Raw genomic sequence first — 10,794 nt, 5'->3', positions numbered from 1 at the left:
TCCACTCACCTCAGCCTCCCAAAGGCGCAGGATAACAGGCTGAGCCACCGAGCCCGGCTTGCTATCATTTTTCTGGTTTGGAGCAAGGGGTCTTGGGGTCTTCTTGGAAGGGGTGGAGTTATTTGCTGAACTACTTTGTCTTCCCCTCTCTGACCCAGGCTCCATGGCCCTAATGTCCTCTTCCTTTGTTGGTTTGTTGGAGTCGCTTTTGGTGGGGGAGAGCCTATGTCATTATCCTGCCTACAGGCTGGTAGCACACTTGGTTCACCCAAGCCAGCAACTTCTAGGACCTCTGCCACCCCCTGTACCATGGCCTCATCTGGGTTATAGAGGCAAGACACAAACATACATAAGCCAAGCAGATGGGCTTAGTACCTGTTATAGCTGCAGGAAGCTGTTGGCACCATGAAGCATTGGTGCATCAGAGCCATGGGGAGGCCCATCAAGGTAGGGGCCAAGAGGAACAGTCCATAGGCCGACAGGGAGGGAAAAGTATCATGGTCACAGGAAGAAATATCACAGTTACCTGTGGAACAGTTTCAGGGTAGGAACTGTCTACATCAACTTCTCCACTCCTCTTCTTCCATTCTCTCTCTCTTTCTCTTTTCACATGGATTTTTAAAAACTGTGGTAAAATTGGTTGGGCGCGGTGGCTCATGTCTATAATCCCAGCACTTTGAGAGGCCGAGGCGGGAGTTCGAGGCTGCAGTGAGCTATGATTGTGCCACTGCATTCCAGCCTTGGTGACAGAGCAAGATCCAGTTTCTAAAAATTAAAAAAAAAAAAAAAATAGTTGGGTACAGTGGCTCACGTCTGTAATCCCAGCACTTTGGGAGGAGGAGGCAAGAGGATTGTCTGAGCCCACAGGTTCAAGACCAGCCTGGGCAACTTGGCGAGACATCATCTGTATAATAAATAAAAAAATTAGCCAGGCATGGTGGTAGGCGCCTGTAGGTCCAGCTACTTGGGAGGCTGAGGTTGAAGGATCACCTGAGCCCAGCTGGTCAAGGTTGTGGTGTCTGTGAGAGTGCCACTGCACTCCAGTCTGGGCGACAGAGTGAGACTCCAACTCAAAAACAATAAAAAATAAAAAATAAATTGTGGTAAAATACACATACAACTTACCATTTTAACCATCTTTAAGTGTACATTCAATGACATTAAGTACATTCACATTATTGTGCAGCCATCACCACCATCCATCTCCAGAACTTTCTCACCTGTCCAAACTGAAACCCTGTCCCCATTAAGCATGAATTTCCCATTTCCCTGACACCTTCCATTCTACTGTCTGTCTCTATGAATCAGCTGTAGTTCCAGCTACTTGGGAGGCTGCGGTGGGAGGACTGCAGGGGTGGGAGGCTGCAGTGAGCCTTGATCGTGCCACTGCACTCCAGCCTGGGTTACAGAGTGAGACCTCAAATCAAAATAGACAAAGTGCAATTCAGTGTTTTTAGTATATTCACAGAGATGAATACCTAGGGACCTCATGCGAGTAGACCCCTATGGCATTTGTCCTTTTGTGACTGACTTGTCTCACTCACTGTAGTGTCTTCGAGGGTCATCTACCCTGTGGTGTATGTCAGAATTTCCCTCCTTTTGGAATCATAATTCTGTTGTATGAATGGATCATGTTGTATCCACTTATCTGCTGATGGACACTTGGATTGCTTCTACCTTTTGGCTGTCCCATCCTCTCTTGAACCCCTGCTTTGGCTGGCTTTTATTAAAATCATATTCAATATTGAAAATGGGAGCTGCCATGGAAAATGTAGAGATTTTAAACATCTGACCTTTCTGGGTCCAGTGTCTGCCTCTCATAATAACCATTTCTTTCTTTGTTTTCTTTTTTTTTTTTTGAGTTGGAGTCTCACTCTGTCACCCAGACTGGAGTGCAGTGGCCGCTTCCGGCCACCGCACCTCGACCTGCTGGGCTCCGGCAATCCTTTCGCCTCAGTCTTCCAAGTAGCTGGAACTACAGGCACGCGCTACCACGCCCGGCTGATTTTTTTTTTTTTTTTTAATTTATTGTAGAGATGAGGTCTCGCCAAGTTGCCCAGGCGGGTCTCGAACCCGCGGGCTCAGGCAATCCACTCACCTCAGCCTCCCAAAGGCGCAGGATTACAGACTGAGCCACCGAGCCCGGCTCCTTCGTGTCCTTCTAATGACACATGCAAATGCATATGCCTCTCGTGTCTGGAGACTAGAGTATGTCTTTCCTGTATGCCTGGTGGGAACCAGCACCATGAACCTGGGATGGGAGATGGTAGACATATATGTTCTCGGGGACACGGCTTTGAGTTTTGAGGACTTAACGGGGATACACACAGCTCTGCAGCTTGAAGCCAGCCCTGGTCTGATCTCAGAGAGTGGTGCTGCCACATGGGTAAGCAATGGTACAACCGCTTTGCTTACTCCTAAGGTGTTGAGGGCATAGGTATGGCGCACAGTTTTATTTTGGGGTGATAAAGTGTAAAATTGTGGCCATGGTTGCATATCTCTGTGAATATACTAAAAACACTGAATTGCACTCTTTATTTTGAGTTGAGGTCTCACTCTACCATCCAGGCTGGAGTGCAGGGGCATGATCATTGCTCACTGCAGCCTCCAACTCCTGCAATCCTCCTGCCACAGTCACCTGAGTAGCTGGGACTACAGGTGTGCACCACCATACCCAGCTACTTTTAAAAATTTTTCTGTAGAAATGAAATCTCACTATGTTGCCCAGACTGGTCTCAAATTCCTGGACTCAAGTAATCCTCCCTTGGCCTTCCAAAGTGTTGGGATTACAGGTATGAGCCACCATGCCCAGAGAATTGTATACTTTAAATAAGTGAACAGTATGATATGTGAACTATGGCTGGATAAAGCTGTTCATACATGGTTGCTTACATGGGAAGTCCCTCACATGGCCAGATCGGAGTGCATACTGTTTGTGTCTCTTGCTCTCGGCTTCTCCAAGTATGGGGGCTAAGGACAGGCTGGAAGTGCCTCCCCTCACATGGCTTCCTCACTTGGGCTAAGGCTATGGAACCTGATTTTGCCTGCCCAGGAGGGCAAAAGGAGTTTGTTTTAGTTAAAGCCAAGGGGACTTAGCTGTGCTTGGAGGTGCCTCAGAACCACAAGTATCAGGTGGGGTGGGAATGAATCTGCACACACATGGGACCCTGGCAGTGAAGCCCAGTAAGTGGAAAAGCAGAGACATGTAAATCTGTGCCCCCAAGTCATGGCAAGGATGTGGAGGATGGGGGAAATCCCCAATCCCCAGAACAGGCCATGCCATGCCTAGTTGGTGGGACTTTGCTTCTAGTGGGCTTTTAAACGAAAATAAAAAAGACTTCAGGCAGGAGCAGAGGGCACCAGCCCATTCTGGAATAGACTTAGGGAGTCCTGGGTAAGTGAGTTTTAGCGAGGAGAGAGTCCAGGCCTGCATCCTTGCCAGAAAGTGGGGACCTTGGAGTGGAGTCATGAATTCCAGACTCCAAATGTAGGGTCTACACCTCTTGATTTTGCTTGAGGCTGGCCTGGGCTTAGGCTCCACCTTGAGTTGGGCAGAACCATTTATGAAGCCAATGTTTATTGAATGCCTACAGGGTACAGGTGTGAGCATCGCTTGGCGTCACTGTGAACTGTGTGGCCAGAAGGTAATTCCCAACAATAAGAACACAGCACTTGCCGAGTGCCTACATGCTCCTTGTGCAGACGTTGCCACTGTATGAGGAGGGCCCGGAGGACAAGGGCATTTGGCCTCTTTTCAAGATCACACAGGTGGATGACAGAACAGAGTTAGAAGGCATTTCATGACATGATCACTGAGAGGGTTTTTTTCCTCTCACGGTGGAGGTTGGAGGTGGAGAGCAGCTGTCCTAAGTTCAGCTTCCACAAGCCCTGGTGCTTTGCAAATGGGTAACTGAGGCAAACGCAGGGATGGCTATGGCTCTGGGCACATCACCTGCACCATGGTCAGCATGGTGTTGGGATGTCAGGGCCAAGAATGCAGCCCGGGCCCTCACTGAATGACCCTCAAACACAGCAGCACTGCTCCCGTCTGGGCCTCTCCGGGGCGATGCCTCATTGCAGCCACCAAGAAAAGCACAAGCAAGGACTTTGGTTCTTGTGTTTGCTGATCATCCTGACCAATTATGAGAATAAACAGGCAGAACCCTGAGGACTGGAGGTGGCCCCAAAAGCTGCAGCTTCCTTCAAGAGACAGCACTGAGACTCCCAGAGGGGACCACTGGCCTGAGACCAGCCCGACTACACGGAGAGGGCTCCAGGCCTCTTCTGTTTCCAGTTTGCACACATGGTTTCCTCTGGCCAGGGAACCCAACTCTGTCCATTAACCTAAAATCCATGAACAATTCTGTCAACAAGGTTATTTTTACTAGTTTGGCAAAATCCCCCTCTGGTCCCCAGGAACTGAGAACTTATTAGCAACTGATGGCAGTTTGCCTGGCAGCATCTCCTATCTCTAGGCCCTGATAGGTAACCTCAGGAATTGATGCCTGGTTCTCCAACATGACCTCCAGCTATTTGGCGGGGCAAGGGCTGCACTACTGAGGCTGAGTGGTGGAGAGGAAAGACTTGAGAGTAGAGAGACTGGCCTCACGTGCTGCTGCAGGGCCCTGATTGGTGGCTGCTGTCCTGTTGTGCAAACCCAGGCAGTGACCCTGGACTGTGCATGCTAGAGGTCCAAAAATATGTATTAAGCTGTTGTGCTTTGGTTGTAGCTGGTGTGGGGGACAGGCCTCAAGAAGCATCGGCATGAGATGTTCTTTATGGGTCATGTACATCCCCAACTTGGAGGGCTTCTCTGGAGGACTCCCTTCCCAGTAATTGGAATCAAAGATCCAGATCTTTGAAGCAGGCCATCAGCTTGAATTTCAACATTTTTGCTTTCTCTTGCAAGGAAGAACACTCAAATCCATCACAGATCAAACTGTTGATTCAGTCTCCAGGTCCCAGGACTGCAGGGAGGCGGGCGTCTGGCCTCACCCTGTGAAGCCTTGGTAGCTTCGTCAACCTGCAAGCGGGACATCAGGCTCTGGAAGTCGCTTTCGTCTCCTCCCCCCCCACCGCCTTAGTTGTATGTAGGAAGCTGGCAGGCAGCAGAGGCTGCAGGTGTTGACGTCCTAGGATGCCTCAAGACCAGGGATTGGCAGCTCCTGTGAGGGGAACTACCAACTGTGTCCCCTGAGCCCGGCCTATGTCACTCCCTCCAGGCGCTGCCCCAGATGGGTCCTAGCACCCTGATCCCCCGCTTCCTGCAAAGGGCAGCCCTCGGAGGTCCTTTCCCAAGTCTGTCACGAGAAATTGCTAGTTTCCCGGCACATGAGGGGACAAACGAAAAGCCCCAGCGCAAGTACGTGAAGCCTGCAAGTGGAAGGGGCCAAAGACCCGAAGTCTCAGGGTTAACCGGAGGGGGCTGGACCCGGCTCCGCGGCGCGGGCCAGAAAGAAAGTCAGAACCGGGTCACCTCGCCGCGGCCCCGCCCCCTCGAGCGCCACTGCCCCGCCCCGTCGGGTTGCTAGGGGAAGTGACGTCACAGCGCGATGGCGGCGGCTCCTTTAGGCCGCTGAAGGGGAATTTAGGCCCGGAAGATCCGAGTCCATCCGCGGCGGGGAGAGGGCAAGCGTGGCCATCAGGGGCCGGAGCAGGGGCGGCGGCGCTCGGACTGTCCTATCCGCCCCGTATTGAGGCGCTGGGAGCGGCGGGGCGGCAGGAAAGCGATGGTGAAAGCGGGGCCGTGAGGGGGGCGGAGCCGGCAGCCGGACCCGCAGTAGCGGCAGCAGCGGCGCCGCCTCCCGGAGCTCAGACCCAGGAAGCGGCCGGGAGGGCAGGAGCCAGCCGGGCCGCCGCCGCCGCCATGGAGCTGAGAGTCGGGAACCGATACCGACTGGGCCGGAAGATCGGCAGCGGCTCCTTCGGAGACATCTATCTCGGTGAGGCCCTCGGGCCGCCCGCGCCGCGCCCGTGGACGGCACCCTGTCCCGTCCCGTCGTTCGAGGATCCCCGGGCTCCGCGACTGCCGGACCCAGCGCTACCGTGGAAGGAAGTGTCGGCCCCCGCGGGTCTGCGCGCAGGAAGCTCGGGGCTCCCGGAGGCTCTGGCGCTGCCGGTCATGGCCAGAAACCAACGGCCGGCGGGGGGAGCAGGGTACTGGGGGGGGCAGCGGATCGGGGGAGGGGCAGGGTCTGGGGGACAGCGGACTGGGGGAGGGGCAGGTCTGAGGACAGTGAGCTGGGGGAGGGGCGAGGTGGACAGGATCTTCGGGGTGACGGAGGACCGGGGGAAGGGGCAGGGTATGAGAGGAGGGGCAGAGTTGGAGGAGAGCAGCGGACCAGGGTAGGGGCAGGGTCGGGAGCGGGAGGCGGCGGGCCGGGGGAGGGGTTAGGGCCTTGCGAGGGCGGGAGGGGCAGGGCCCGGGCAGTGGGGCGGGCAGCAGCTTCCTCTCTACGGCTAAGGTCGCCGCAATAAACAAAGGCCACGCTCGTTTCTCCGCATCCTGGCTTGGTGCTGACTGTGGTCTCCCTCCTTCAAAGGTGGTTCCTGCATCTTGCACACGTGGGGGAAAATGTCAAAACAACCCGAATGCAGTGTGGAGGTGGGGGGTGTCCCAGTCAGAAATGAGGAAAGGCCCGGACTGCGTTTTGAGGTTCCTCTTGGCTTGCTGCTGAGACCCTTGAAGACCATGGCGGCTCTGGGTAACTCCCCCATTAGAGGGGCCTGGTGACCCCCGGACTGCAGCCTTAGTCCTGAACAAGGCTGGAAATGTTCTCTTTGAGCTAGGACGTGGGTGGCCCTGGGTCTGTCCGGAGCCACTCAACCTTGGAGTAGTAATTGAATACAAGTTAGTTAAGCATCTGTTGGCAAAATGAGGCAAATTAAGTAGTAAAGTTATACTCATGCGCTGTCCTTTAGACTGTTAAAATTCTGAAGACAGATTTGGGAAAATGATATTAGAATGTTCTGGGTTGTATCAGATTTACAGTGGAGGAATATGCACTTATACACAAGTGTAATAAAAGGTTGCCAAATCGTCGAATTGGTAATTTGACAGTAACTTAATTTTTCTGTATGTCTCAGTGGAATTGTGTTATGTGTCAGTTATTCCAAACCCCGAACTTGAGAATTTGTAGCCTGGCAGGTGGTTTGCCTACAGAGGGACTGTTGCAGCCCACCTTTGAGGGCTAATGTTCTTTTCTTGTTCTTTTGGGCATCCCCAGCCTCTGTGCTTCTATTTGACTACTGTTTGACTAATGTACCTGTTAGGCTGGATCAGGAGTCAGATTGTATGTCAGTAATGCTCTGGTCATGCCTTTCAGATGAACCCATTTGTGAGCGCTCCCCTATACTCACACTTCCACTTTTTACCTGAGAGGACTCAGGACCTTGTGGGCTGACAATGTTAGGATGAATCTGCATGTTTGGGTGGCTCATAAATATTTTTGATGCCTAGTTAACCTACAGGGTAACCTCATCACATTCCATATTGAACCTATACTTCTGCCTTAATGGCCTGCTGAGTAAAATATGCTTTAGGGACATTTTGGTTTTACTGTTTAAACATTTATATTCAAGTAGTCAGCCAGATGTCTTCCCAGCAGTGTTTTGGGAATCAGAGTGCTGGGCAAATGCGAGTTGTTTGGCTTATTTATAGAAGAATAGATTTTGGATCTAGAAGCTATATGGAAAAGCCCTTCCATTAGCCACCTTTAGGCAGGCATCAAAAATAAGATATTTTGAAACTTTCTGTTCTCTCTTCTAAGACCTGGTCAAACAGCTTTGGGCTTTCCAAAGACAAACTCAAAACATCAGGTTGTGGTGTGGTATCACTAAGTCATTCTCCAAGATGGAGAGTGGACCACTTGTGCTCACTCACTGTTGTATCCTTGAGCCTCACTTTGTGCTGGGCATACAGTAGGCATTTTATGTGATTGGGTCTTTGTGGGGACAGGCCGTGTCTATTCTTGTGTTCTAAGACTGCATGTCCATCAGTTACACTTCTGGTTTCTTATGTGGACTTGAGCACGGCTGAGTTTTTTCCATCAGCATTGGCTCTTTGCTATCCCATTGAGAAAATGAAATGCAAAATGGTCCTGTTAGCTTGAGTGAGACAGGTTGGAATGGTGGATCTGAGGAAGGTTACAGTTCTGTTAAAGGTGGTTGGTCTGAAGACCGTGAAATGGGTGGGATCATCAGACTCTCGTTTTCTTCATTTCTCAGGGCAACCATTTAGACGTAAGTTGAGGAACTGAGTCTTCATTTGACATCTGTATGTCATATGTATTCTAGTATGAGATAATTAAACCCATTCCTACCATTGTACTTTGATATTCACTCCTATAGGAGAGTTCACCTTTTTCTGAGCCTAGCATTTGGAGGTTTGGGTTTCTACCTGGGACTTTCTTCTAGATGTTTGGAAGTGAAAACAGGAGAAGACTGCTTCGTCTAATGAATCGCCTGGTGAACTGAAAAGGTTGGTGCTGGCCTGCCTTCCCTGGTAGCCTGCAGTGCTGATATTTGGGGGGTGGGGCTGCAACCCTGTGCCCTGCCAGGGTATCACTTACATGCTTCCCAAAACTGCCCTTTTGTTTTGTTTTGTTTTGTTTTTTTGAGTTGGAGTCTCATTCCATCACCCAGACTGGAGTACAGTGGCTGCTCCCGGCCACCGCAGCCTCGACCTGCTGGGCTCCAGCAATCCTTCCGCCTCAGCCTTCCAAGTAGCTGCAACTATAGGCATGTGCTACCATGCCTGGCCAATTTTTGATTTATTGTAGAGATGAGGTCTTGCCAAGTTGCCCAGGCGGGTCTTGAACCCATGGGCTCAGGCAATCCACTCACCTCGGCCTCCCAAAGGGCAGGATTACAGGCTGAGTCACCGAGCCCGGCTAAAACTGCCCTTTCAAAAGTGGCAGTGTCTTGAGGCTGTTTCTCAGATGCCCAGGCTTTAGAAAGTGTAAATACTGGACTTGGGCCATTGTGTGACCCCAAAACGTCCAGTCTACATCTTCAAATTTGCCAATTCTAGACGGTTTTTAGGGATAGGCTGACTGAGAGGTGGCACAGCCACACCTGTGCAGTGCACACCTCAGTGGCCTGTCCTGATGTGGAGTGAGGACAGCCTCCCTAGCCCTGTGTGGCCCTCTGCTTTCACATCCACATGGTGTAGCCATTGCTATGGAGGTGACATGCTTTTTGAGGCAGTGGAAACCAGAAGTCCTTTCACTTTGGCTGGCAGTGTACCACTTATAAACTAGTTACCATTCAATGTCCTTAACATGGACCATGTGCTTCCAGCTCCATTGTGAGGGTGTTTGAGGGAAGGAGGGTGCCAGGCTGGAGGCCAGGCTGCCTAGTGTGTTGCAGGTGCCAGGCTGGAGGCCAGGCTGCCTAGTGTGTTGTTAATAGAGTCTTGCTGTATTCACCATTTTAACAGAGTGCCCACAAGGTTCTCCATGACCAGAACCAGGGGGAGCAAAGCTGCTTTGGCCTGTGTTCTCATCCACATTTGTCTTCTAGAGGTGAGCAGCAGGATTGGAGGACCTGAGGGGCATTTGTACTTCATCCCTTCACTGTCAGTTTGTCCACCTGTTACCTGGACTGTGCAGTCTGACTTCATAATATGCACAAGTGCTTCATTTCTATTTTCTCATCTTCCCCTCACTGACTTTGACTTCTCTTGAGAGGTCCCCTGCAGGGTGTCTGGCACACAGTAGGGCACCAAGATGCTGAGTAGCCCTGAGAGGAAAGTAGTCAGCTATTCTTGCTGCAGCTTCCAAAGTTGCCTCCCTGCTATGCTGAGGACTATGGGCTTTCTGTTTACCTTGGAATTTGAGTTTAACCTAAGTGATTGTAATGAGAAGTCATGATATTGCTAACGATTGCCCCAGGAGATGATCTTTGCCCTGCTGTTCGAGGCGACTCCCTGTTTTTTTGTTGATAACACAGTCTTTAATGGGAATTACTAGCATCCAGGCTAGTAATTCAGAGCTACCTTCCTGTCTCAGGACAGAGTCACACTCTGGTTAGGTTCACTTAATTTGCCATTTACTTTTGTCTGCTCAACTTGAAGGACATAATTTTGTTTTCCTAGGATGAACATTAACCTGTGTCTAAACGTAGATTAACACCTATGCTGGCAAGAGAAGCTCTGTCTCAAAAGCGTTGAGGTTGTTCAAGTAATAGAATGTCCTTGGTATAAGCAGACAACCTGAATAGACATCTACCTGTCACTGGATTTTAACTTGTGGGTCTGGAACCCAGAGCTCAAATGATATCTTTTAAATTCTTGTTCTTCTTCTAGGTAGTACTTCTCAGACTTGATGTGTAGTGAAGGACCAGGTTTTATAATATCTTTTTTATTTTTTGATAGCAGGATTTATTGAGAGGACAGAAAAGCTCCCAGAGGGGAGGGGACCCGAGGGGGTTGCCCAAGTTTTATAATTTCTAATCCGGTGTCATGCTAAATTGCTCTCATGGTCCTCAGCACCTCCTGCTGCCTCGGGGACTGATGGCCTTTTGAGGACCTGACTTTGAGCAGCACTGCTAGTGGGGTGGAGGAGGTATCTCCACCGGGCGAGGTGGAGCAGGGCTGCAGGCCAGGGGAGCTGATTTGTGCTTGATAGGCTCATGAAAGTTGGTGTCGAAGGAATCCACTGACCTTAAAGCTCTGCTGCTTGGCATTTCTACTCAGTGGGTGGTGGAGTCCCTGCTGGAGGTCCCCTTTCCCCCAAGTGTTGCTGCACTCACTTCTGTGCACAGGGCGTGTGTCCAGCTGCTCTCCTCTGTCTT

The 10,794-nt window shown here is 51.0% G+C and overlaps 1 protein-coding gene across 3 annotated transcripts in view; it reads left to right on the top strand.

Moving 5' to 3' along the window:
* The first annotated feature begins 5,508 nt into the window (after positions 1–5,508).
* CSNK1D (casein kinase 1 delta) overlaps positions 5,509–10,794 on the top strand; it is a 35,045-nt gene continuing 29,759 nt past the window's right edge. For all 3 annotated transcript variants that reach the window (XM_021708499.1, XM_008049913.1, XM_008049912.2), the window contains exon 1: positions 5,509–5,942. In XM_021708499.1, the coding sequence (XP_021564174.1) occupies positions 5,867–5,942 (76 nt within the window). In that variant the 5' untranslated portion in view covers positions 5,509–5,866. The remainder of the gene's footprint in view (positions 5,943–10,794) is intronic.

The sequence above is a fragment of the Carlito syrichta genome, unplaced genomic scaffold (assembly GCF_000164805.1).
Source record: "Carlito syrichta isolate Samal-C Ts95f unplaced genomic scaffold, Tarsius_syrichta-2.0.1 Scaffold139178, whole genome shotgun sequence".
Taxonomy (NCBI): domain Eukaryota; kingdom Metazoa; phylum Chordata; class Mammalia; order Primates; family Tarsiidae; genus Carlito; species Carlito syrichta.
Note: the sequence above shows the minus strand (reverse complement) of the source record. Positions and strands in the feature narration are given on the sequence as shown.